At 46.9% G+C, this 27,781-nt stretch overlaps 1 protein-coding gene across 10 annotated transcripts in view; it reads left to right on the top strand.

Annotated features, from left to right (window-relative positions):
• NOL4L (nucleolar protein 4 like) overlaps positions 1-27,781 on the top strand; it is a 131,232-nt gene that overhangs the window by 68,546 nt on the left and 34,905 nt on the right. The window contains exon 1 of one of the 10 annotated variants that reach the window (XM_035121756.2): positions 1,283-1,410. The exons of 5 other annotated variants lie outside the window; for them this stretch is intronic. Coding sequence is in view for 1 of the 5 variants with exons in the window: in XM_060277397.1 (XP_060133380.1) it covers positions 15,843-15,863 (21 nt within the window). In the remaining 4 variants the exon portion in view is untranslated. Of the gene's footprint in view, positions 1-1,282; positions 1,411-2,263; positions 3,163-14,637; positions 27,350-27,781 lie in introns of those variants that run through there. 4 more of the 10 variants (XM_060277399.1, XM_060277398.1, XM_060277397.1 and 1 more) reach the window with 4 other exon arrangements.

Below are 27,781 nucleotides of genomic sequence, written 5' to 3'. Positions count from 1 at the left end.
CAGCAAACAAACTGGTTTTCCTGCTGGTTCAAAGGGCTTGTCCATGCTTTGCTTGTCCCCTGCCTAGAAAGCAGGGGTCCAAGAGGTGTTCAGTTTGCCTTGTTGCTTTCCACCCAGTTGACATTTGTTTTGATTTAGCAGTAAAAAGTGGATTTTCCCAGGGGAAATTGGCGGGAGAAGCAGAATCCAAACATTTTCTTCTAGATCCCCAAACAAAAAGTTGTTGGGAGGCATGGAAACCAAATAACAACTTTACAGTTTAATGTAGATTTTGAATTCCACTTCAAACTGCTCTAGTTTCAACTTTCTTTACAAAGAAGGTGCTTCATCCCTCTGATTGGAGGCAAGCTGCAAGTCCTATTGAATAATATTAAAGTAATTTATTTGAAACAAATAGTGTTGAGTTTAGGCCAGGAGAGGCCACGGGTCATGCCCTTCAGTGGCTTCCCCTAGCTTAGACATTCAAATACCTATGCAGTTATCAGCAGCCAGCCTTAAGCAAACAACTACCACACATCTTAACATGTCAAAGCAGAGAAACACATTCAACACACATGTGGCAAAAGGTCTGGTCCCATGGAACATAATTCATCTGGAAGCTCTTGCTGAAATAATGAGAGCTGTCATTCTCTGCTTTGCATGGTGGATTGTGTCCCCTTGTTGAGTAATGCTATTTGGATTTCCTTGCTGCAGGCACCAAACTGCCTTGGGCTGGCCTATGAATCCCAATGAGACTTGCTCCCAAGTAAGCAAGAACTTGAACGTGGCTAGGTGTGTGTCTGCGTGAGTGGTGTGTGTCTGCGTGAGTGCCCCGTGTGAATAACCTGCCAGGAGCGCTTGCAGGACGCATATAGCCCTGCCCTTCCTGCAGGATGCCTGGTACCTGTCTTCCATCATCCTTCCCGGCAAGGAGTCCAGGCCGCTCTTTAGAAAATGGACGGGCTCCTCTCCCTCCCTCTCTGCCTCCTCCTCTCCTCTCCTCGTGCGTTTCCCCCCGTTTCTTTCTCTCCACCCTCCGGCGGCACAACACAGCGTCTCCCTCTGGCTTTCGCCTCCTTGCGCGCACGGTGTGTGTGCATATGTGTCTCCGACAGGGCGTGCGCCGCCTCCTCCGCCTCCTGGTCCACCCCCCCTCCCGGGATGCGTGTAGGAGGCTCAGGCTGCCTGTGTCCCCCCTCCCCCAGTCCTCTCTTCCCCGTCTCTCTCTCTCGCTCCCCCCTCCCCCCGATCCGGGAGTGACGCGCTCCGCAGTGCCAGCCCTCCTCTCTCCTCTCCGCTCCCCTCCCGGCGGGGCGCTCCTCCTCGGGCAGCAGCTGGCTGTCAGCCTTCCCCGGAGCGCCCCCTTCTCTCTCGGCCAGGGCTGGCGCAGGCCGGCGGCGGGCCCCAGGCGCCGCAGCGGCCCCGCAGCAGGTAGGCGATGGCTGGGGCCGGGCAAGAGCGGCGACAGGAGACGGGCCGCCCCGGCCACAGGGAACGGGAGGAGAGGGCCGTGCGTCCCCGGACGCGCCGCGCTCCGTGCGCCCTGCTACGAGCAAAAGCAGCGGGTCTTGGGGGGGGGCAACTTGTGGGTCTTGGGGCCAGCCAACCATTCCCCCACCCCGGGAGGGGGTGGTGGTCGAGTTGAACCCAGACTAGCCTGGCACTGGGGGCGTGCAGAGAGAGAGAGGAAGGTGTGCGTGCCCGAGGAGGAGCGTCCGGAAAGCCCTGGCGTCCACGGGGGGTGTGCCGGCGAATTGGGCGTGCGGGTGGAAGACCCCGAGAGGTGGCCGCTCGGGGAGGGATGGGGGGCGGCGGCTGCGGAGCGGCGACGGGGTGTCCTCGCCGCGCTCGCTTTCTTGTTTCACTTTCCGGCAGCCAAAGCGCTTTACACTCCCGGGCGCCTTTTCCAGGGGGCGGCCACGCGTGGGGGTGGGGAGGGGGGCGTGTGGGCACGGAAGGGGCGGAGGCAAGTTTATTGGAGGGGAGCGCTGAGCAGCCTGCGACTCGAGGGGCGCGTCCTTTATTGGAGGGGTGCGCTTTTGTTTGCTTGCCACTATAGGAATTCCTCGGGATCCTCGGATGGGGGAGTGGAGGAAGAGCAGCGACTGCGGGGTGGGGACGCGGAGAGAGAAGCGCGCTCAAGGAACGGGGAGGGGGGGTGTCCGTTTGGAGTTAGCCAACGGGCCGCATACACTCTGCGCTTGGAATGCACGGGGGGGGATCCGTGGGGGGGGGGGTCAACGGCAAGAGGTGGAAGAAGAGTGTTCAGCGATGCCTGGCAGGGCGGGGGGGGAGAGAGAGATGGGAGGTGCGTGGAGGCGGAAGAGGACAGGGGGCGTGTGAATGCCGGACTGAACTCGTGGAGGAGCAGCCGCGCGCCCTGCGATTGTTGACAGGTTGCTTGGGCTCTGTGTGTACACGGAGGAGAGCAGGGGAGGAGGACCTGGTGGTGGGCGGCTGGGTGGCTGCTCCGTGTACTTGTAGATACAATGGAGGACGGCCTGGGGCCCGTCTCCAGGAAGGAAGTTGCGAGGACTTTACAGGGTGGGAGTGAGGTGTGTGCATGTGTGGAGGCACACTCGTGAACTTATCCGACGAGTGCTACAACAGTTGCTGGAGAGTTCCCTTTGTAGACGCACTCCTGTGACCTGTCCCACTGGAACGTAGGCAGCTGTGAAGTGAATGAGTTTGTAGTAACACCGCATTTCGCCTTCTTGTGCGCGCAAGAGCAGGGCGCTGGATTTGTGGGCGCGTGTGAAAAGTAGTTACAAAGTGCTGCGTGTCGGGCAGAGCTTGCCTGACAGTTTGCTGGCGTTTTGTCCGGGGTGAGGGGCGCGGGTGGGTGGCCTCGCGCGGAATCTGCGCGCAGCAGCAGGGGAGTCAGACGCGGCGCTAGGAGTTGTGAGGCTGGTAATGCGTGGATCGGGGCCGGCGGGCCGGGGTCCCGTTGGCTCGAGGGAGGAGGGGCGGAATCTTGCCGTTTTTGAAAACTCCCTCGTGCGTTCTGATTCCAGACTGGCCCCCACGACTCCTCTACCTACCGACCCTCATTCCCAGACAGCTACCTGAACCGAACCGCCTCGGCCTCGTCTTCCCCTCTTCAGCACCTAGAGACAGCCCCCCCCCCCCGAGCGGCCTCTCCTTAGCGTCTCTAATGAGCCCGATGCCTGGAGAAAGGTTAAGGTTAGCGCGTCCTTCCCTTCTCCTCCTTTCCCTTCCCTCGCCTGCATCTTCCCCTCCCCGGAAGAGCACAAAAGCGCAGAAAGAAGAAAGTGGGGAGAGGCGGCGGCGAAGGCAGATCAATGGGGAGCTCCAGACCCATCAATTCGCCCAGGGAGCTGCTTCTCCTTCTCTCCAGCATCGATTTTCACTTTCCCACCCTAGGCGCAGGGAGAGACACCCCCCCTTCCTTCCTAGCCTTCCCTCCATCATCTCCTTTGCACCTGGAGAGTAGGAGGGGCGGGGGTATCTCTCTCTCTCTCTCTCTCTCTCTCTCTCTCTCTCTCTCTCTCTGCCTCTGCCTCTGCCTCTGCCTCTGCCTCTGCCATGGCGCTCCTCCTCCTCCAGCTCTTCCTCCCCTTTTGGGTGGGGGTGGGTGGATTGGACTGGAAATAGATTTCTCCCCGGAGGTAAAGCTGGGCTTTATGGGTCAATCCCTGCTTCAGGCAGCAACCTCCGGGCACCAGCTCGTTGCAAACACTCCGTCAAGATTTGCCTGCTTGAGCTTGGGGGGTGGGGTGGGGAGGGGGTGGGAGAGAAGGGTTGGTGCAGAAAAGGAAGGCGAAAAGTCCCCAGCCAGACCTCTAAGGGTAAGGTGAAGGCTTTTCAAAAGCAAGCCTGGTGCCTTGATGTTGTGTTGCTAACAGTACTTTTCTTAATGGGAAATATTTCTGGCTCTGTTTTTGCAAACCCTTTCTCAGGTCTGCTATTTACTTCCTGTGTTTTTTCTCCCCAGCTGGGTGGAGGAACAATGGAACAGGCGTCACATGCTAATAGTTTCTTGGCAGTATTGTCACTTCCCTTAATATTTGGTGGAACAGACAGTGAACTGTTGGCAGGGTATCGGTTGGGCAAAGGGGAGAGTTTGGACTTGGGATGACAGGGAACATTTCCATTAAGGTAGGGTAGGTGGTAGCTGTCAAATGCCTATTTTCCTCTTCTGCTTTAAATGAATCTTGGTAGTTTTCATTGGATCCTTTCCTCCGTAATACTGTATTGAATCCAGTGCCTATTTAAGTTCAACAAGTCCCTCATCTACAGTGCAAATACTGTTCATGTTTTATCACTCAGATAGTCACCACCAAAGTGTGCAAAGTTTTATCCAGCAAAGTGTGCAAAGTTTTCCAATTCACTTGTTTCCTCCAGGACATGTCATTTCTAGTTAGAAGACTTTTTGTTTTTTAGTGCCCAGATTGAGATTTCATATTCTTTGTCAGGGCCGAAACTAAGCTTTATTTCACCTGGGTCAAAGATGCAGTTTGGCACCCCCCCACACACATTTGTGTACACCCCCCAATGGTGCCCCTTATGGGGTTCCCCCCAGGGCAAAAAACTAGTGAGCTCCCTCCTCTGATTGTGCTCCCGTTTTTCTGTTGAGACTGATACTGTTGAGCCCATGGCAGAGCAGGAACTTGAGCCTTGGCTAGTCCTAGACCTAGATGGATTTTCATGGCATCTGGGTGTGTAACTCCGAGGATTATATTGATAGCTCCACAATTTTTAGACCCCCCCCCCAAATACACACTTGATTATTCCCTCTTGAGAACCAAGTTTGTACAGGAAGGCATATAAAGAGGTATTTTGAGTCGCTGCCTACTGTCTGTGGGGATTTCCTTCCCCATGTGGCATGTCAAAACCTGAGCCAATTTGGGTTGTATTGTGCCATCTTTTTGTTTAATACTAATGAGTGTGGATAATTTGCCTGCTTTTCAACCATTTTTAAATGTTTTAATCTGTCCTGACTTGAGGGGTGTGAACAGGTTAGCAATTCAAATAAAATGAATCCATATTTCTTGGCTCTAATGGACTTTGGAACTGGGTGCCAGTTCTCTCCTGCTGAAGGCTAAGCAAAGCCTTCCAGCTTCAGGAAGGGCAGTTATGAAAGCCTGTCTGACAGCAGTTTCCCCTGGCATGGCTGGTAGCCCTGTGTCCCCCCCCCAAAGCAGTGTTCTATTTAAATATGCCTGGAGGCAGAAATTTGGAAACCTTTCTTCTGTAGAATTTGCTCCTTTTTTTGCTTTGAGCAGTGACATGTGGAATACTTTTCATGTTTAAGTATCTGTCTCTTTCTGATCCGGAAAAGGACAGGAATTGAGGATGATAAGGAATCTAGCAAATATCAAGTATGCCCATATGAAATCTATATATTTGTATTTCCCCCTCATATTTCAGGGGGGAAAATGATCATGCTTTTGTATCTATAACATGTTGAGTCAGTCCACCAGTTGGGAGTTCTCATACATCTCACCCTTGAGCTCATTCATTTAGAAAGGGTGGACTCCTGTATATATATTTACCCGGGAGTAAAATAGGAATTACTTCTGAGTAGACATGTATAGAAATGCCCTGTAAGTACAATTTGGAAATAAGTTGAGTCACAATGAATATGTCTCTTTCTCAAGTAAAAGTGTTCAGGATCAAGAGGTGTTAGTCAAATTTCTTTATAATGTTTTTAAGTAATTAATCAACCGTTAATGTTAAGCTGATTACAACAATTACCTCTGTCTCAATGTAGGTGGCATTTTGAGCATATTATTCAATGAAGGTGATTATTCCTTTACAATAAATAAAAGGCATATCATGTATTGTTTTCAAAATCCTTTTAATGCATGGCTTGTATGCCCCCCCCAACTAGACTATCAGCACTGAACATTCTTTCAGGACTGACAGTTCTGATTAAAATACATCTGCAGCTAATGTATTATAATTGATTAATCAAGTAATGCTTCCAGCTCCATTTCTTATATTTTAATGTCTTAGCTGGTACAGTGTTCCTGAGCAGATTCTCTTCTGTTACACCCAAGAGGGGTACAGTTTCATGCAATGGATAATGATGAGAGTAGGGCTTGCTGTGAAGAGCAGCACACATTAGCCAACCTGTCAGAAAGGCTTTTGCTGCATGTGATTTGTATAGTGTAAAAGCAGGTAGCATTCTTTGTCTTTTTGTGTGGTCTTTGGGTATGGCCATTGGGCTTCATTGGTGATACCATCGGGCTTCTAGGTGCAATATTGGCTGGTGTAGCAGCCCCTAGCGCTTGGAGTCGAAAGAATTTCCCCTTTTTTGAATGCACTTTTCTGTGGACTGAAGTAGTTATGCCATGGTTAAATGTGGCTCAGTATCTTCTAGACATGCTCACAAGACTGTGTTTAATGCTTGATAACTTGGAGAAGAGGTGGTTGTTACTGCTTAGATGAAATATTTCTTGGGGCTGCTCACTGTCCCTCAGTTTAGTGCTACTTTGTGCTGTCCTGTCCTTGTTAATTTGTTTTTTTAAACAACAACAACAATAAAATGAGTACCTTACAGAAGAGGTTGGAATATATTATCACAGCATTATTGGACTCACATCCCACCCCTCATCCCTCATGTGGTTTTAGAATAGTTTTCTAAATAATCAGATCTTACGCATGACTGCTGATTCACCAATTTTCAGTTTTCCCATCCCTTTTTCTTTAAAAATCAGACCACTGTCAGGGGCACGAATAACTTAATTTTGAAGTTTTCAACACTATATGTTGCCTTGGCCTATTTTTAGGAAAAGTCCGACCACCCTTTTCCTCATCTGGATCAGTGGCAGTGCAATGGAGGGGAGGGTTAAATCTTCCTTCCACATGGAAATCTCATCACATCTGCTATTATTATTATTATTATTATTATTATTATTATTATTATTATTAATACACAGTTACAGCACAAACCTATGCATGTACACTCAGAATTAATTCCCATTAGGTACAGTGGGGCTCACTCCCAAGGGGAGGTGGGTACAAGATTACAGCCTTAGTTTCACATCCAATTTGGACCTCGCAGTGTCAACCCACTACAGTATCTGTAATACACAAATGATATCTGCTCACCTCAGAGATGAAGTAAACATTGCTGGATAATGCATGTGAACTGCTTTGGAAACTGGAAAACACCATATAAATGCTCAGTATCATCATCATCATCATATAAATAAAATCCACTTCCCAACATTCCAGGGTGACCAAGAAACAGAACCCAGGGGTACTCAGAGGTACCATGAGGCCATTTCCTCCAAGCCATATACACCTGACCAACATTGGGTGGTGTCAGCTGATGGGCCGGGAGTAGGGTGCAGTCTTGCTGAGTCTTACTGCACCAGCTCTTTTCCTGTGGGGAACATGCAAGTGAAGTAGACCCAGCAGAATTGAACCCTCCTCTCATCAGCTGGTGAGTGGAGACTTTAATCCTGCTGGAAGCTGCTTCACCCACCCTGTGGGGGTCAGCCTTGACAGGTGGTTGGGACTGCTTACCTGCCAGTCACCTGATGTCATGTCAGATGATTGACAGGTGGGTAGCCCCACCCACCTGTCAGTGTTGGCTCATGGGGTATGGGGGAGGTTCTTCACCCCTGATTGAAGGGGGAAGGCTGTCCAGTGAAAGGGCAGAATTGCTTCCCAATGGCTGGGGTGCAGGCTTAGTCCCCTTCTCAAGTACTACACTCCTTATTTATGAATTTTATATCCTGCCCTTCACCATGGATGATATCAAGGTGGAGCACACAACTATGCAAATTCATAGTTTTGTTTTTTTAAAACCCATAGGTCACAGGTAACACTGATGCACATGTTTTGCTAGTTACACTCTGGATAGATGAATGGCTGCTGTTCATTCTTGTGGGGGGAAATAAAGGCACAGCCACTCTGCTGTAGTGGGGCCAGATTCTCCCCACACGTGCTTTTGACAACAGGGAGCCTTGGAGAGGGAGCAGACCTCTCCTTTTTTCTTTTCTGAAGGCATGTTCTGAGGAAGGGGAAGTTTTCTGCTTGGTTCACCCACCAAGCCCCAGGGATCAGTGGGAGAGGGTGCACCATCCCTAGGGTGGGACGATTCCTCTCCTGCTCCTTTGGGCTTGGAGGCCATGTTTGAAGGAGAGGGAGGGCAGAGGAGCAGGTCTTGAAGAACCAGTCCCGGCACCGTGCTTCCCTTTGCCCATGCCCGTGTCCTTTCCGTCTCAAATGCACGGACACCGCCTGACACACTTGGTGGGCCTTTTGCTGGCTACAACCACAGCAAACTGTTCCAGTGGGGGGGATGACACTCAGGCTCTCTGTGCATAAAGGGCAATGTATATCCTGTGGGTAAATGCCAGGATCTGTCCAGGTCTTCTTAGGCCCCTATGCCTGGGCAGGACGTCTGGAACACCTTCAGCATACACCCGGGAATCATGGACTCATAACTGGGCTTTATGAGCACCAAATCAGCAGTAAACAGCAGAAGCATTTGTAGAGGTTTCAAAACATTCCTCATTTATTTCTATTAACTACTGCATATTTACAGATCTGGCTTTGTGAGTGTTACAGCCTCTCACTTAGCCATCTTGTCTACAGAAGATATTAAACTGCACACAGCACACGGCAGAGAGCAGAGTCAGGACTGAAAAACAACAAAGTAACAATTCCTAACTGTTCCCTCCCAACAGCAGATATCACCAGATTTTCAGAATGGGAGGGGTGAAAATGCTCACAACCTCCCCCTTTTCATTCTGACCATTATGAAAATCTAGCACAAAAGCAATTTCTTTACATATATACCAAGTTGTTCCTTATTAACAGCTTTAGTCAAAGCATCAGCAGGTATTTCTTTCCCTGGCATATATGAGACTTTTACAACTCCTTTCTGAATGCATTCTCTGGCACGGTGCAATTTGATTAGCAAATGTTTTGTTCTTTGCTTGCACCCTTCTGAATGGATTAGTTCTATGCAGGCTTTGTTGTCCTGATAAACTTGAACTGGACAACAAATTTTTACTCTCATATCCTCACATAGTTGCAACAACCACTCTACATTCATGAGGGAAAAATTTAAAGCGTTGAGTTCTGCTTCACATGAACTCATGCTTATTGTTGCCTGTTTCTTACAAGACCAATCAAATAGGCACTGATTGTACAAATAACACACACCTGAGGTGCTCTTGCCATCAGTTGTATCACTACCAAAACTGGCATCGGCATAGATCTCAAGACCTCCAGATTTTTGGCTAGTAAGCTTCAACCTGTAATGCATAGTGCCTTTTAAATACCTAACTATGCGTTTCAGTGCCTTCCAGTCTTGCACTGTAGGTTGATTTACATATCTGCTGAGCAAATTTACGCTAACAGCAATGTCTGGTCTTGTGCACCTTGCTATAAAACTAAGTTTACCCAACACACTTCTGAACAATGTAGTGTCAGGAAAAACATTAGCATTAGTATCATGTTGGTACCCTGTGACCATGGGGGTGTCTACAGAATTGGCATCTGTCAGATTTAATTTTTCAATCACATCATTGATCTTACGTGATTGATGCAGCAAAACATCACCTTGCTTATTTCTCTCTACTTCCAGTGAGAGATAATTGCTGACTTCCCCTAGGTCTTTCATATCAAAATGCTTTTGCAGTTTTGCAAGAGTGGTTTTGTAAATATTTGCATCCTTCCAGAAAAACAAAATATCATCCACAAAACAAATGCAGTACAATTTGTGCTGGTTAGATTCTTTAACAAAAACACAAGAATCAGCCTTTCCTTGCTGGAAACCTAAGGAAAACAGCACGTCTGTCAGCTTAGTGTGCCAGCATCGAGCGCTTTGTTTTAGACCATACAGGGATTTTTTTAATTTACACACCATTCCCTTTTTTATCTGCACTCCATCTGGCGGTGACATGTAAATACTCTCGTTGAGAATTCCGTACAAAAACGCAGTATTTACGTCATGATGAGATATGGTCATGCCCTCTTCTGCAGCAATTTTCATCAACAGCCTAACTGTCTCAAATTTGACTGTCGGTGAATATGTCTCATGATAGTCCTGATCAGGAACTTGAGAAAAACCACGTGCAACTAATCTGGCTTTATATCTGACCACTTTACCAGTCTGATCAGTCTTGGTTTTGTAAATCCACCTGCTGTCTACAAGTTTCATGCCTGGTTCTGCTGGAACCAATTCCCACGTGTCATTTTGCTTTAGGGAATTCAATTCAGCTTTCATGGCATTAAGCCAAGGTTCAGCATCTTTTTCAGGTAAATTTTGAACCTCTTTGTAGTTAGTTGGTTCAAAAACTGAGTTTGGGTTCCTAGTGGTAGCCATATCTGAAATAGCAGCTTTAGCAAATTCTTTAGAAAATCGTTTAGGTGCTTGTCCCTTGGTAGTTCTCTCAGATCTACGCAATACTCTGGGATCCTCTGGGTCTGGTTCCTCCTCCTTGGGAGAATGGTGACCTGTATCTGGCAAAGATTCTACCTCTAGATCAGTGTCAGACCCATCTGATATCTTAAGAGAGGTCTTTTCATTCTGATCATCTGTATCAGTGTCAGAATCTGTGCTACCATCAGCATCAGTTACAGGGTTTGCCTCTTTGTTAATTGGTTTCACCACCTCATCATCTGAAATGGGATGACATTGAAAAATGCCAACTTTGTCCCATTTTGGATTACAATCCATGCTTCTGGTCAGCCTAATTGTGTTTGTGTCTGTCATCAGCACACGATAGGAACCTTTTTCATAACCTAGAAAAATGCCATGTTGACCAGATTTGCTCAGTTTGTCACCTTGCAGAGTGTGCACCCAAACTTCAGAACCGAAAATTTTTAAATGTTTTACAAACGGTTTCCTTTTGAACAGCATTTCGTATGGGGTGCAATCAATGGCTGATTGATATCTGCGGTTGTAAATATAGGTGAAACACGATAGAGCTTCAGCCCAGAAGGGGTTGGGTAGGCCTGAATCATGCAACAGAGTTTTAATTCCTTGTTGCAAGGTCTGGTTTACTCTTTCACATAAACCATTCTGCCATGGAGATCTGGGCGTGGCAGTCATGTGCTCTATGCCCTGTTCAGCAGTAAAGTTTTCAAACTGTTCTGAACAAAATTCTCCACCCCTGTCAGTAAAAAGACAACGTACATGCTCATCGTGAACATTCCTGAGCCATGCACAAAATTTTTGAAACTTAGAGAAGGCTTCAGACTTCTTTTGTAACATATAGACCCAAACATATCTAGAATAGGCATCTATCAGAACCAAAAAATAACATGAGTTTCCTCTAGAGAGCGCTAGAGGTCCAACCAAGTCTGCATGCACAATCTCATAAGGTTTCTTAACCTCCCTCCCAGATTTTGTACCTTTGGGAGCTTGCTTAATTTTGTTCTCTGCACATGAGACACATTTCATATGATAAGGACACTTTTGAACTTTCATGCCCTCAACCATATTTTGCATTTTACCTACTGCCTGGAAATGCAAATGACCAAACAAACGATGATAATCATGAATACAATGGTTATGCAATTTCTCATTCTTATCTACTGATATATTACAGCATGCCTTTTCAGTTTCTTTAGTTGCTCCAGCAGCTGTACCTGTAACAAAAGGCAATACATATAAACCATCAACACACTTAGCATAAAGAATGAGTTTGTTATCTCGAAGAATTTCACACCGAGAGTTTGCAAACACCACTTTAAATCCTTGAGCGTCTAGCTGAGAAACACTCAAGAGATTATCCTGCAAATGAGGAGCATACATAACATTTTTAACTGTTGCATTAAGGCTCTGCAAAGAAACCGTTCCCTGAGCCAAACTTTTAATAGTCGTTCCATCCGCTTGATGAATTGCTCCTCCCTGTTTCTCAAGATGAAGAAAGATATTTTTATCATTGGCCACGTGCCTTGTCGCTCCTGAGTCGACAACAAAAACAGAACGTGTGAGTTGATTAGAACTGCGTGAGATCAAAGCCTTTGATGCAGCTGGCCCTTGGGGTTTTCGGCCTCCTCCCCTTTTGCCTTTGAAGTTGCTCTTCTTCTTTGAAGAGTTTTTACACTGATTTTTAAAATGGCCGACCTCTCCGCAAGAAAAACAGCGGCGCATTTTAAGAGCTTTTGCAACACTTTCACTTTCCCCTGTTGAAGGCTTGTAAGCATTTCCAACAGCCTTGTCCCTGCTTTCTCTAGCAGTCTGTCTGCGATCCCACTCATTCAAGAGCACGCTAGACACATAATCTTCTGTTAGACGGTCATTGGGCAAAGACGACAATTGAGCAGCTACAGCATCATAAGATTCATCCAAACTGTTTATGATAAGCATTGCAAAAACAGCTTCTGAAATATTTAAGTCTCGCTGGACAAGATCCTGTCTGAGACGTTTTAACTGGGCTAGATGGCTGGGCAAATCACCATCTTTCTGTAATTCCAGCCTACACAGCTTTTTAAAGAAAAGCACACTGGATCCTGCATTTTGTCTTAGATGCATATCTCGAAGTTTATTCCAAACAGCCCGTGCAGTCTGCTGGTTCTCCAAATTGACCAACAACTGGTCCTGGACACTCAGAATAATTGTCCCCCTGGCTCTCATGTCTGCCTCATGCCACGCTGGCCATCCATCATCATCCTCATTGGGGGGGTCATCTTCTATAGTATGGTAAAGCTTTTCCCTTTGTAAAAGTGCTTTCATTTTGACCTGCCACGTAGGATAGGTCTCTGGTGTAAGGAGAGGAAAAGATAGAGACATCTGGCCAGAATGTGCAGAAGCCATGCCTGTGTTTTGTTAACAGCAAGACACTTCCCTTCATGCACCCCAAATACTCTTGACTCTCTCAGCAACTTCTCTCCCCACTCAGCACAATTAACAGGCAAACTGGAAAAGCGTCTCTGCTGTCTTCTTGGCAGCCAGCAACATACCTTTTCTGTAAATCAAACAGCAGCTTGAAAAACAGCTTCAGCTCACAGCTCAACTCTGATGTGCAGCATCAGATGGAAATGGATCAGAAACATCCAATTATCCAACCATCAATAGCCATCTGCAACCATCAGCCTGCTACCAGCAACCATCCGCCTGCTACCATATGTGGGTAAATGCCAGGATCTGTCCAGGTCTTCTTAGGCCCCTATGCCTGGGCAGGACGTCTGGAACACCTTCAGCATACACCCGGGAATCATGGACTCATAACTGGGCTTTATGAGCACCAAATCAGCAGTAAACAGCAGAAGCATTTGTAGAGGTTTCAAAACATTCCTCATTTATTTCTATTAACTACTGCATATTTACAGATCTGGCTTTGTGAGTGTTACAGCCTCTCACTTAGCCATCTTGTCTACAGAAGATATTAAACTGCACACAGCACACGGCAGAGAGCAGAGTCAGGACTGAAAAACAACAAAGTAACAATTCCTAACTGTTCCCTCCCAACAGCAGATATCACCAGATTTTCAGAATGGGAGGGGTGAAAATGCTCACATATCCTGCAAAGCAAAGGGATATGTATTTAAAAACAGGACCACGCTTCTCTTGAAAAGCATTTCTCCCCGCAGACCCCTCCCACCTCTCCCATTCAAAGGAAGCATTTTGCATCTCTGATCTTGTTCAGAGCAAAAAGCTCAAAATCCCACAGAGCGTGTCAAAGCTCTTGGCTATACCTAAAGCAGCTCTTTGGATCTTTGTGCAAATACTTTTCAAGTGGAGGTGCAGGAGTGCAGAGAAAGTCTGAGCTCAACTTCACTGGTGCTGCCACCCTCGCCAGTCCCGCTGACCTGTATGGGTGGGTGTAGAGGACTCCGGCAGGCCTCCACTAACGGGAAGCTCTTAGTGTGGCACACCTCCTTCGCCTGCCAGTCTTTCTAGTTTGGGAGGGCTATTTGTGTTGATGGCAAAATGGGCAATAAACGGGTTGTTTGCATCCAAAAGAGAGTAGAGTGTTGTGAGGAATATTAGGGTGTGAAGGAGGAGGTGGACAGGCTGTTCCTGAGTTTGGGATCACACATAGCATAAGCCCAGCCCAGGGAAATTGACCCTGGCTGTAAAAGAACCAGGTTATTGATAGCACTTGCTTCTTACGTTTACCAGGCAGGGTTACATGGTGAGCTCTGAAACAAAATTGTGTCACTGAAAGTGGTTTCTGTGGGGTGTCTGAATTCCAGAGAAAAATGGAAGAGGTTCCAGTTGAAGGCTAGAAAGAAAGAAAAAGTAGAATTGAAGACTCTCCGTGGTCCTTCTCACTGCCAGTATCCCCTCCCCTCCATGTTTTTTCCTGTCATCAGGGAAGCTGGAAGACTTAACAGATGTTTTCAAAGCTCTTTTCCATGCTGAGGGGTGGTGGACTGTGTCTCCAGACTGGTGCCTTTTTTCTTTTATCCAGGTGGGACATGATGGGGATATCAGTCTGGTGTGAATAGTGGAGCAGGTGGAAGGTTGTGTGTGTGTGTGTGTGTGTGTGTGTGTGTGTGTGTGTGCCTGTGTGTGTGTGTGCGCACGCCTCTCTTTGGACTCCACTCCTTTCTCTGGGTGTTGCCTTATGAACGTACCTGGCAGGGGTTTGGTTGCTCTTTCAGTAAAGAAGCTGAGTCAATATTCCGTGACCCTAATCGGTGGAACTTTACTGCAGGGTGCTCCTGTGAGCTGGAAGTGTTGGGCGGGGGAATGGGGTGGGGAGGGAGGGAGAGGGGAGGGGAGGCTGGAGGAAGGTTAGGCCAGGGGAGGCCAGGCAAGAGATTGTGCTGGCTGATTAGGGCAGCTGCTGTCGCTTTCATCCCTGTCACCCCTGGCATGGTGTGGTTGCTGAGGAGCCCAGCCTGGAGGGGGGCCGTGGTAATGAATTTGTGCTCTATTTTGTAATGAAAGTTTCATTTGTAGTTTGTTTACAAGAAAGAAGAGATTAGCAGAGAGAAAGCTCCCGAGAACTCAGGGAGGAAAGGAAAAGAGCTCTCAGGCTGAGAGGAAGTGGAGGGGGTGCTGGTTGGATTGAGTGGAATTTGTGACTGGGGCAGCTAGGTAGAATGGGCAGAAGACAGTAGAATGGGCACATGACAGAAAGCAACCCCAAACATTGGGTGCATGGAGCCCGAAACATTGGGTGCATGGGTCACCCTGTAGTTTCAAGGGCCACATTGACTTTGTGCAAAAGAAGAGTGTAACATGGTGCCCTGGGAAGGTTGGTCTTGTGAACTGATGAAGGTGGAAGTTTCAGAATCGAAAGGGAAATCCAGCTGCTCATTTGTATTTGGGGTGGTGGTGGGCATTTTGCAGGCAATTTACAGTTATTCAGAAGGCTATAAGATTTCTGATTGGGGTGGAGAAAAGAAAGTGGCAGTGTTCACTTATCTGCTGTGGATGAGAGAAGGAGCAAAGGTTTTAAACAAGTTAGTAAAAAGCCGTATGTCTGGCTACCTGGGATGAGCAAGAGTGGCTCTAGACAATCGGGAAGGGAGAATTCTGTTTGTGGGAAGAGATCTGGTCTTTTTTATTAATTTGAAGACGATGACATGCTACAAGTGTCTAATGCAGGCGTGTTTGGGCAAGTGGCTAGTAAATAAAAATAATGTGAGCTGGAAACTTTTGTGGGCTTAATTCCAAGTCTTTGAATAAAAAGCTGCAGGGAGGTTGAATCTGGCAACCTATTAGGAAGTACCTTCTAAACTGCAAGAGCCATTCCATTGGAATGTGCATCTGAGAGGCTGGGAAATATCAAGAGAATGTTGGTTCCTGGATCTGCCAAGGAAGGTTAAATAAAGGATGTCCTTTCTTGGGATTGGGGGGGTGGGAGGACTGTTCTGGATAATCTGCCGAGTTCCTTCTAAGTATGCTGCTTCCTACACTTATATATTTTCTGATTTTTTCAGCTTAATGCTTCGGTACAGAGGATGCTGTTTGTATGTTTCTCTGTACAGGCAAGGTAACGCTATACTTCTCTATATGGGAGATTCAAAAGGCCGTGGATGTATATGGCTGATGTTCTTTCAACCCCAAAATCTGCATGCGCTCCTGGCTTTATCTCACATGGGTCTCCCTGTTTATACCACACAGGCTGCTGTGATTTTCAGTCCAATGCAGGCCACATTATATGCATGGGGGGAGCAGAATTGCAAGCCTTGGAAAGGGGGTACATGCATTGCTCACCTTGTGCTTGGTTTAGTAGCAAGTCTGCAATGCTGGGAGTTGCTGTTTGGCTGTGCCATCATTAACAAAAGCTGCCAGGAGATGCTGCTGACATTGGGACCTGTCTGGCAGGGCCTCTTATCACAGGAATCCATGTGGCATAAAGAGGACAGAGATGGCAATTGTGGCTGGCACAGAAAGGGCTTCACAAGGAATCCTCCCAGTGTGGGCTCTTACTGGTTATGACAAGGCACCCTGGTGAGATTCTTGGCAAATGCAGAGCTTAGCTGGTAATGACAGGATGCTTGCGAAAACAACGAAGAAGCTTACAGAGAGTTGGTTTTGGTGGCTCGTTTCTCAGCGGTGCAACATTTCCTGGGAGCTTTGGGTGCCTTCGCTGCTTGGGCTGTCTGTCAGTAGTTTGGCTAAAATGAATTGTGGGGTGGGTCTAGCCAAGGATGCATATTAGACTTGTATTCCATTCCATTACACTTTTGCTGCTTGAGTTATGCCTCTGCCTGCTACAAGCCCTTGGTTTGGGTAGACTAAAAATGTGGCATGAATGAATAAAGATTAAGTGTTTACACATATACCAAAGTTGAATGGGGAAAAATGAATATTTGAAATGTCTTATATTGAAACAAGCTACTGCTGCACCTAGCCCTGTGCTGCTTACTCTGACTGGTAGCTCCTCACCAGAGTCACCAGTAGGGCTCCCCCCAATCATCTGCCACCTGAGCCTTCTAGTTAGAGTTGTGTGGGGATTGGACCTCCATGTAAAGTGAGCCCTGCCGTTGAGCTATGGTTCCTTTCTGAAATGTTTTGACTCCCAGGTTCCAGCATTAAGTATTCGCAACAGAGGGCACCAAATCTAGAGAGAAGGCAAGTCTCAGCAAATTGCACATGTAGGCTGAACAGAGGAAGGAGCAGGACAACTCTGGTGTCTCATAAAGTTAAGCGATAGGGAAAGTAAACTTGGCTGCAGACTAGGCTACCTGATTTGTGCAAACTAGGTTGTCTGTATGCCAGGAAGGGTTGATGAAACGGTTGATGAAAAGTTACTGAGTCAGCATAGTGATGCTGCTGCCAAGGAAGTCACCTCTGAATTGAGTTACTCTAAGAAATAAGAAAGGAAGACGGCATGGGAGGAAGTGTGTGTTCTCTATCCTAGTCAGCATGTGTGCAGCCTTACTGGGCTGAGCCTGGATCACTCCAGTTATCAAGAAAGGCAAGGGAGGGGCAGGCAATAATTCAAAGCAGAGCCAGAGAAACCATTGGAAGCATTGAGGATAGATTGGGGGTTGGGCGAACACATATACAGCAGGTGGTAATGGGTTCACTTAGCTTGGAAATGACTGCAACCTGTTCCCATAATACTTTCTGCATGGGATATGCAGCCTTTTAGCTGTGCCGACACATACGGAGCTTTTCCTATGGATGCCAAAAATACAACTTGAAGTGGGTAAAAGTGGTTAGGATCCCATTGCCACCTGGGTTAAGTTCATGGTCTCAGAATTTTACGCGACATGATTTCTGTGTGCAGTAGCAAGGCTGAAGGGGCTCAGCGTAGCCAAAGGATCCTGTTGCTGTGTACAGAAAGGGTTGTGAGACTGGGTCCAGTGGGCGAAGGGGCTGTCTCTGAGGATAAACATTTGATTGTTCTCCTTTTCTCCTGTAGATAAGATGAGAACTCTTTGGCATAAACTGCAACGGAAAATATTTAATCTGTATGTTAGGAAAACTCTAGCTGCCAGATGGGTGGTTGCCTTGAGGCGCAATGGTGTCTCTCTCACTTGGAGGCCTTTAAGAGCAGGTTGCATAAGTTCAAATCCCTGGGACGGGGCTCTGTTTCTGTGATGTTATTGAGGAGACAGGGTGACCAAGCTGTGACATATGTTCCTCGACAGACTGAGAGGTACTGCACAGGCCCCTGGGATTCTTCCAGTTTGTGAAGTTTAACCCCCCACCCGGGATTTTGGCATGTCTTTGCATGGTTGTGAAGACCTGGAATTCCCGGGACACATCTGCACCCAATCTTTATTTGCGCGTACGAGGCACATCTTATGAGCCTGTGGCCCACACTCTGGACAAACCACACAACTTGAGCCCAGGCTAGTCTCTGCCCATCTGCTTGACCACAAGTGTGGACCGTACACTCTTCCTGGTGGAGTAATTGTGTGGGGATGTCCTGTAAGATACTGTTCTTCCTTTTCGGGGAGACTGATACAGGGACCAAGTTGGGGAATTGTAAAGTCTCCTGTTCAAATCTTGCCTTGATCATGAACATACTCGGAAGATGCTTTTTCTCAGCCTCAGCCCTCTGCATATTCAGTATGGGGATAAGAACTGACGCCCCATTTAGAATCACTATAAGGATTAAAACACGACAGTATATTTCAAGTGTGCAGAGCACTCAAAAGTGCTATATAAATGTCATGTAGCGATTTGAGTGTTCCCGTGCTTGTGGAGCTGCAGCCGCATTCACAAGAGAGAGAGAGAGGTATCAGCAGGCATTGTGTCAAAACAACAAGAATGAATTATAGAAAACAGTTAGCAGAGAACATTTATCATAATCTGACAAGTGCCTGGGGGAGAGAGATTTTTACTTGGTGTTGAAAAGTTGTTAATAATGACTCCCCCGGCAAGGTATTCCACAAGCGGAGAGCCACAACTGAAAAGGCCCCTTCTCTCATCACTGCCTTCTGAACCTCCCTCAAAACAGGCAAGCCTGCGGTGCTGTCTATTGCACCCCTCTTGCAGGTTGAGGTTGGACTAAAGCAGAGAGTAGCTTACAGAAAACCTGCTGTGCAGTTTGTTGTTTTTATCCCCGTATTGCGGGCTGGGAGAGTCATGTGGGAGGTGGGAAGAGTCCTTAAAAATGTGAAAGGAAAGAAACCCAGACAAAACACGGCAATTAGTGCTGTAAAGTTCACTGTTAAAACCCCTATTGCAGGTTGGAAGGCTGTGCAGAGAGGCGGGGAGGGGGAGAGCAGCTTACAGGAGCAATGTATACTACTGTTAATATTGCAGGGTAAAGGAGGACTACTTGAACTGCTTCCTCCCAGGCCAGAGCAAACACTTAATTGCTTGGAGATGCCATTTACTTGAATGCAGTCTGCACTTCTTAAATGTTAAAATTTGAAAAAATAAACACCTAAAAGTTGTTTGTGAAGCTAGATCTGTCAGAGTAGAGATGTCTTTCTTTGATGCTAAGGCCAAGGTAACACTCCACCTCCCCCCAAGATACGCTGTAACATTTTCCTGCAGAAGAGAGAGAGAGAGAGAGAGAGAGAGAGAGAGAGAGAGAGAGAGAGAGAGAGAGAGAGAGAGAGAGAGAGAGAGCAAATTGCTTGAAACACAGAAGTGCTATCCAAATGGTTTATGATTGACTATGTTCAGTAGGAACTCCTGTGCAGTCCAGAGCCATAGGAGAAATGTTTGGGCGAATCTGCTCTCCACACACACCCTAACTTGGACAATCTGGAGTGACTTGGTAGATAAGAACAGCTAAGGGCAGGGCCTGACCTAGGGGTGCGTGGCCTTTTGCCAATGGCCTTTAGCTTCCCACCTGAGGTACATCACAGTTGGGAACCTGTGGCCTCTCACAGCCACTGTAGCCACAGGATGGTTATTCTGGCTGGCAAGGGAGAAGTGCAGCGCCTTCTGTGGTAGAGACCAGTAGGAGAGAGACATGTTTGGTTTCAGCTGGGGTAGATAAAGGGGTCTGGTTGTGCTGCTGCAGATGCACCATGGCACTGCTTCTCTCTGCGTCCCTCCCAGCAGTCATTCTTCCTCTGGTCACTGCTGTGGATACATGACTTGAGTATCTGTCTCCAGGCACTGCAGTCGTCTGAAAGGAATTCTCACACAGCGAGGTTGATGTTGCCAGTCTCCACGTCTCATTTGCAAACATCTTTGTAACACAGAGTTGGTACCTGAAGCCAGCTCCCCATAGAACATGTCTTTGGGTATCCTGCCATCTTCCATTCTGTAGACGTGACCAAGCCAGTGTAGACATCGCTGAAACAAGAGTGCGAACATACTTGGATTGTGGGCATGGGAGAGCCCATCTTTGTTTGAGACTCTGTCCTGCCATGCAATGCCCAAAATATTTCTGAGGTGGCACATGTGGAAGGCATTGAGGCATTGCTCCTTGTGGTTGTAGGTTGCCCATGACTCACTTCCATAAAGCAGCACTTGACACACATACCTGGTAGACCTTAATCTTGGTATTGGTTGTTAGCAGCCCATTCTCCCTTTTGGAGAGGTGAGCCATTGCTGCCTTGTCAATACACTTGTGCAGTTCAACATTGATGGAGACGTTGCTGGTTATGGTGGAGCCCAGGTGGACAGAATTGTCTCCCACCTCAAGAGTGTGGTCCCCAATGCTGATGTGTGGCATGCTGGTGACGTCGTCCAACAACTCCTCGTTCTAAGGATATAGAGGGTGTCTCCATCTGTGTCAGGGTCCTGCCCACACCACAAAATTCAGCTTTGAAATGGGAACTGGAAGTGAGAGCTCTGTGTTACTCTAGAACCAGGCATTCCCAAACTTCGGCCCTCCAGATGTTTTGGACTACAATCCCCATCATCCCTGACCACTGGTCCTGTTAGCTAGGGATCATGGGAGTTGTAGGCCAAAACATCTGGGGGGGGGCACAGTTTGGGGATGCCTGCTCTAGACATTTCTAATCTATGTGTAAGAAGAATCCCGTGGAAAATGAGTTCCCTCTTCTCTCCCAACCTGGACACATAAGAGGAGGTGTGGAAAGGCAACTGTTTGTGCCACATGGTGGAAGGTGCTGTAGGGATCCATGCTGACGGATGTTGTTTTTATTTGTGGCTGTGTGCTGCATGTTTATTCCAACCTTCCTCTTGGGAGCCATGGGTAGCTTATATGGTTGTCACTTGCGTCCATGAATTGACCTACTGCGAGCTGCTTTGGGGGGCCATCTTTGGCCAAAAGGTGATCCAAAATTAAAATTGTTGTGCTTGTGACAATCCTGCGAGGTAGGTTAGGCAGAAAGATTACGATTGGCCCAGGGTGCCACTCTGAGGATTTTCAGAGAGTTGATTTTGGGATTGCTGTAAGAGCTTCTCTCTTAGGACCACACTACACATTAACAGCTGCATGTCCTATATGTCAGAATGCGGATTGTGCTGAATTCTTAGAAAAAACAGTGAATCAGTGAGGCACTCTAAAGTTAACTACCAAAGTCACATTTCCCCTGATATTTTTGCCTTGGTGAGAATTGCCTGATGCCTCAGAGACCTACCAGGAGAAGCATGGTGGGTGTGGAGTGAGAGATGTGGGAGAAATATTCTGCACATCTTTCCCACCCTCTTGCTTTTCTAGCTGACTCGTTTCCCACTAGGAATTCAGTGGCAAGCGGTTTCTGACACATGGGCCTGCCACCCTCACGTCTAGTTTGGCAGTTCTGTAAATAAAGGTACCTGGGCAAGTCCCAGTTACAGTCAGGTAGCCGTGTTGGTCTGACGTAGTCGAAACAAAATATAAAAATTCCTTCCATCAGCACCTGAGAGACCAAGTAAGTTTGTCATTGGTGTGAGCTTTCGTGTGCATACACACTTCTTCAGATACCAAGTCCCAGATACTGCAGTGATGGGCACTGTGTAAATGGTTACAGTAATTCAAGCTGCTGAGGTTTGTGGTGTCGGTAATGAAAGAGGTGGAGAAAATATGCTGGTCTGCCCCCTGTGTGCATTTTAAATGTGATTATTTTATAGAGACTAGAATAGATAGCAAGTAGGGTGCAGAAAACTTGTTTTCTTTCTTATTTTGGGTTTCTGTTGCATGTTCAACATGGAGAATCCTCTGCTATCCTTAAATCTTTTCATGCCCACAACACACTCATCACTATTATCAGAACGGTGTGGATTCCACTTCAAAAAGAAAGGTGGAATTCCACAGCCTGTATAAACTTATGTAAATTGGACCTGTTGGTATAAATTATCCTGTTCTGTCTGATTTATTCTGCTTCTGCAACTCATGGGGGAAGGAGCCCTGTAATGCATGGAAACTCCATCCCTGACCACAGGAAATCTTGTCCAGCTCTCAAACCTGACCCCTTGAGCTTCCATCATGCACTAGCCACACAGTTCCAAACCTATTTTCACAGCCATATGGACTAGAAACTTGAATTTTAAACTGAGATTCTCTTGAAGCTGAATTCTGTGCTCACATTGAACTGCTGTGTACACATAGCCCTCGCCTTCCCCAGTGTTTTTTTTTTACAGACAAGCAACTGAGGCTGTGACACTTTTTCTTTTGCACATGGCTGAGCAGGGAAGGGATTTGAATTGGGATCTCCTGGTACTAAGGCAGGCTCCCGACATCTTACCTTGCATGTCTCCATATTGTTGTATGTCCCCTTGGTACATTTGCCAAAGGAAAATGGGGTGCACACTTAAGATGAGCAGGGTCTGTTCGGTGCTTCCTGTTTTTTGTGACAGGCCCCATGTGGTACACATCTCAGCGTGTGGATCATCCTGTGGCTTGTGCAAATCTGAATTTCAAGGGGGTTCTCTAGGCCGTTTTGTCCTGCAACCAGCTTTATAAGCCAGGCCAGGCTTGAGGCTGTGCAGAAGCCATAAATTCCAGGAAACTCCCTGCGAGGCGCATCTCAGTGGGGATTTGGGGTTGGGGGAGGAGGCAGGATGAAGCCACACTTCCTGCCTTGTGTGAGCAGATCTGTCTGCAGCCAGCAGGACAGGAAGAGGAAGAGGGAGCACTCAGGCCTGTTCTGAAGATGTTTGTCCTCAAGAAAAATAAGGAGGGAGGGAGGGAGGGAAGGAAGGAAGGGGTAGAGCAACTGTCCAAGGGCCTGTTTGGGGAAGGGAGGCCAGGGTCCAGACCCTCATAACTTTTTGGCTTCAGGCTGGTACCCTGAAAATGAAGGGATTGCTGGGGAATGGGTGGAAATGATAAATAAGCCTGCTAGGGTGCTTCTCCATTTTAGAATGGTATGTGTAATTTTGTTGTTGCTCCCAAGCAAGACAAGAAGACTCATAAAAGGGCAGCTAAAATGTCCTGGTCGGAATGGGTGGGTTGTACTTTTCCTTATGAAGAACAGCTTGAAACCATTCAGCCTTTGCAGGATAAATGATGAACGAAACAATGAATGGGTTATGTTACCCACGTTTATAAAGTCATGAGTAGGGAGAAAATGCTTCCTTTGGGTTCTCTTCAGAAATGGATAAGCAGCAGGTGGACACCAAGCAGGAGGGAGCATCACTTTACCCCGTATCTGAATGACTTGTGCCAACAAGAGAGGGGCCAGTTTTCTAAGGCAGGCAGTAGCAGATACTTAGGCATTAGCTTTCCAGGAGTCTGAAAAAAATGTTTGAGGAGTTCTAAGAAAGACCAACCTTTTTTTTAAAAAAAAATGTGTCCAGGCAACATTTTTTTCAGCCTTGCGTATAGAACTCATTGCCACAGGATGTTGAGAGAGCCAATAACTGCTTTTTAAAACAGGTTAGATATATGAGTGAAGTATAGATTTATTTGTCAGAAGCACAGCCTTTCTCTGCAGAGGCTGTATACTCCTGGCTGCCAGATGCTAAAAGCTGAAAAGAGATAAGGGGGTTCAGCTCCCATGCCCTCCCCAAAATCCTCACTGGATTATCTGGACTGAGGCTCATTTGCAGAGGTAGGTGGGCCAGCAATGGTCTGAGCTGCCTTTGAAAAGCTGTTCAAAGTCAAGGCTAAACAGAGCAAAAAACAACAACTCTGTGTTCATATGCCCAGTGGCTCTAGCCCATTATAGGGATGTGGTCTGTCTATCATTTCAGGAGGAAAAAGGCAGACAGAAAACCCATTAAAGCAAAAAATGCCTTGGAACAGGGGCTTGCATCGAGTCCTGCTCTGTCAGCCCTTGCCGCAGGGGTCTTTTAGGGAGGGGTCCCTCTGCTTTTCCGTTTGTGCAGGCTCTTAACTGCCTTTATGGTGACGCTGATGATTTTGAAATCTTGTGGCTGACCTTTCCGGCTCTGGAAGCCATCCAAGGCCTGTGCCTTAAAGCACAGTGAAGGTTAGGAAGGAGGGAGGGAGAGGAGAGGAGAGGAGAGAAAGAGGGTGCACACATGAGAATGTCCTCTTGACCGCGGGAGTGGGAGACAGGAATGCAATCAATTCCATAGGAAGTTCTGTGGAGAAGCCAGGCGAGTTTTTCTGCGACCTTTGAGAGGGTGTGTTTGTTCCCCTTCCAGCAAATAAGAACCCTTAGACAGAGTATTATTATTCAGCTGGCAGACCGGCAGGAGCACCCTCAAACAGTCACCTGCCACCTGTGGCACCAGGAGATAAGACGATAAAAAACACGATTTGCCAGAAACATCCCCTGCACAAAGTTCGTTGGCCCATGCAGGAGGCAAGAAAGGATGTACCTCTTGTTCACTTCAGCGGAGCCTCTGCAGTGGGATCCCCACCCATATCAGTTTGTACTTGGCAAGACAAACCATCTCTCAACACTTTGGTGGGATGAACTGCTCCCTTTGCTGTTGTTCAGCTCCAGAGGTGAACAACTCTCTGGATTTGTGGGAGCAGTGCAGCGTGAATGACAAGTGTGCACCCTTAAATACTCCTCTAAGGGCACCTGGGAGCCTCACAGATGCTCACCATTATGTGTAGAGAGAGGTGCATTTTTTGCTAAGTTTGGTGTTTTTCCTGGTGTGGCAACCAACTTGCTATGCAAAGTGTGGACCACTTTTGCTACTGGGCCGTTATGGTGAGGATCACTTTCCGTTATTCAGCACCAACATCTGATTCTTGGAAGTCTGCTGCTTCTGAAGAAGCAAGCTTCTGGATAGAAATAAACTGTGTTTGTTCAAATAGCAAGTTCTTGTGGCGCCTTAGTGTGACAGTTGCCTAGAGGCTCATTGCACGATGAACTGATAAATATAACAAATGAATATAAATATTTATTTATTGCAGCAGAAATTCTCATGGACTAGAGTCCACATGATCAAGTGCCTGAACTGGGGGAATGAATTAGGGAGGCTCACTGTCTTCTCTCTCTCTCTCTCTCCCCCCGCCTTCCCACCAGCATTGGGGTAATAATGCCAGCCTGTCTTATGCAGTTGTTGTAAGATCATTGTGATAATGTATGTGAAGTGCTTGGAGCAGTTGGAAATAGCATTAAATATTAGTATAACCATCAGTAAAAATAATTTGTTAAATAGGACTTTAATAGCATTTTAATGGGGGCATTTTATATGCATTTTCTAATTTTACTTTGCTGCTTTTCTCTCCACATATCCTGTTAATATCATTTCTGTGTTGGGTTCCTCTCGGCCAAGGCTGGGGAACCTCTGGCCCGCTAAATGTTGTTGGGCTTCAACTTCCACAATAATTGGCTATGTGAGCATGCAGCTTTCACTTGTCAGGTGGGGCTTGTGGCACAATTAACTATTATTTCCTTATGGTCCCATCTTCTGCCACACTTGTCTCTGGGCCTGTGGTCAAGCTGCTTTCCTCTCTGTGGTTGTTTGCCTGAGAGACTCACTTCTGTAGACCCGTGTTTAAGGTGAGCGGATGGAGGTTACTCTCCACCCAGTTTCAGGCCATATGTGATTTTCTCCCCAGGGGAAGATCCTTTATTGCTAGCCAACTTGTTGGCTCTACACTCTTGAGTAACTATTGTCACAAATAATAGAAACAGGGGTTGCCATATGTCCTCTTTTTCCTGGACACGTCCTCTTTTTCATGGGTAGAGCTGTCATAGTGATCCGTAGTTAAAAGTAGAAGTTGGCAAACGTGTCCTCTTTTTTGCTCTTCAAAATATGGCAACCCTATCAGGTAGGCATGCCAAAGACACATATCTCTTTGCTAATTAAGAAAAAGTGGACTGGGAGTGGGGAGTGGGAGAATGCAAGTTGGTTGTATTGCTTTTATATTTTGATACAGAAAAATTGAACACAAAAAACATGCAGAATAAAACCATACTGTATTCAGAACTAAAAAAATATCAGTTTCCCCCCACCAGCATCCACTGACCCTCCCTTCCCCAGAGAGCTTAATGTCCTCAGCACAACCAAAGCATATTCATAGTACTTGGTTACAGCAGGATCAGCGGTATGAAAGGAAGGGAGAGGGAGTCAGTGCAAACACGTATCAGGCCTAAAAGAGCCAAACAGATTTGTATTGGATTGGAACCAATCTATTGCCACCTTATGCATTTACATAGTCAGTAAAGGAGTGCTTTCGCCCACAAATGGATCTCACTTTCTTGGGCCGCTTAAGTATTCTCATTTGCAGGCAAGGTTTTAAAATAAAGGCACTCCCCAAACCCTTCGCTACCAGTAATCCAAAATAGAAAATTTTAAGTTCTTCTAGAATTTGACTATGGTGGATCAGATGTCTGTATTGTGTTTTTAAGCACTGGTATAGTTAGTTCCAGAGGGCAATTCATGTTAGTCTCTTGTAGCAAGCATTCAGATTTTTGAGGCAGCTTAAGGACTAGTAAATATATTATGGCATAAACTTTTGTGGATTCACAGCCTTGGGTCTGACTAAGTGGGCTTGTGTCTGTGAAAGCTTTTGCCAAAATAATTTTGTCAGTCTTTAAGGTGTCACGTGATTCTTTTGAGAGCTTTTGCTACCATTACTGAGGTGTGTTTTACCGGGAAAAAAATACTGCAAAAGCTCTTAATATGTACTGGATTTTGTGAGTCATATATCCTCAAGTAGTTTTTTCTTGCTTGCTGAGGGTCTTCCTTAAGCCCCCTCCCCCCGGCACAAACATGAAATGGCACTACTGCTGATTCTTTGGCTATGACTTTCTTGAAATTTTCCCTCAATATGCATCTCCTTCATCTATCGGTCCTTGATCCTCTCTTGCCCATCCTTGCTTCATTTATTCTATTTTATTCTTCGGTTTCTTTGTTTTTACTGCTGTTCTGCCCAAAACAGCCACGTCCATTTCTTGCATATTTTCAAAAACTTCTAGGCAGAGACCGCATCACATCCATAGTCTGGCACCCGGATGGCACTAGAGAAATGTAAAAGAGCAGCATCGTATTGGCCGTGTACCGGTAGTTGCATTCAGATGTGGGAGATCCCAGGGTCAAATCCTACTTGGCCAAGAAGGTCCCCAAATGACCTTGTGTGGGTCACACTTTCTTAATCTACCACCTGGGATTGTTGGAAGGATAAACAAGATAAGACTTAGACATGAATGTTGTGTGCCCTGACGGGGTGATGGCAGGGAGATGCTGCAGAGGGGACTATGAGTAATATCCAGCATACAGGATCTCCTGGTTCTGGTATGTATAATAGGCTCCAACCACAGCAGCTTGTTTTTCCATGCCAAGTTCCTACAAGCGTTCCATTGTCTGCTACCTGCTTCTAGCAACTAACCTGCTAGTATGCGCAAGCTTTGCCCCATCTGCATGGCTCGGATAGCCAGGCTGGTGCAGGCAGCTCTCTGCCACGGGGAGGGTGGGTGTCAGGCAGGGCAAAAGCATTCTGTCCCTGGAAGCAGGCCTTGCCTAATTGCCCTTAATTAAGCTCTCTGTCATTCGTCATCTTTACATCTTCAAACAGGAAGCCTCAGTGGGAAGTGGGCTGTTCTGGGGAAGTCTGGGGCCAGGATTTAGGGGTGGGGAGAGAAGGGTGGGTGGGTGAGGGCTGTTAGAAAGGCGGAATCACCCTCAACCTTCCCTTTGGTTTATCTTTTAACCCTTTCTTGCTCCTCT

This window comes from Zootoca vivipara, chromosome 7, assembly GCF_963506605.1.
Source record: "Zootoca vivipara chromosome 7, rZooViv1.1, whole genome shotgun sequence".
Taxonomy (NCBI): domain Eukaryota; kingdom Metazoa; phylum Chordata; class Lepidosauria; order Squamata; family Lacertidae; genus Zootoca; species Zootoca vivipara.
Note: the sequence above shows the minus strand (reverse complement) of the source record. Positions and strands in the feature narration are given on the sequence as shown.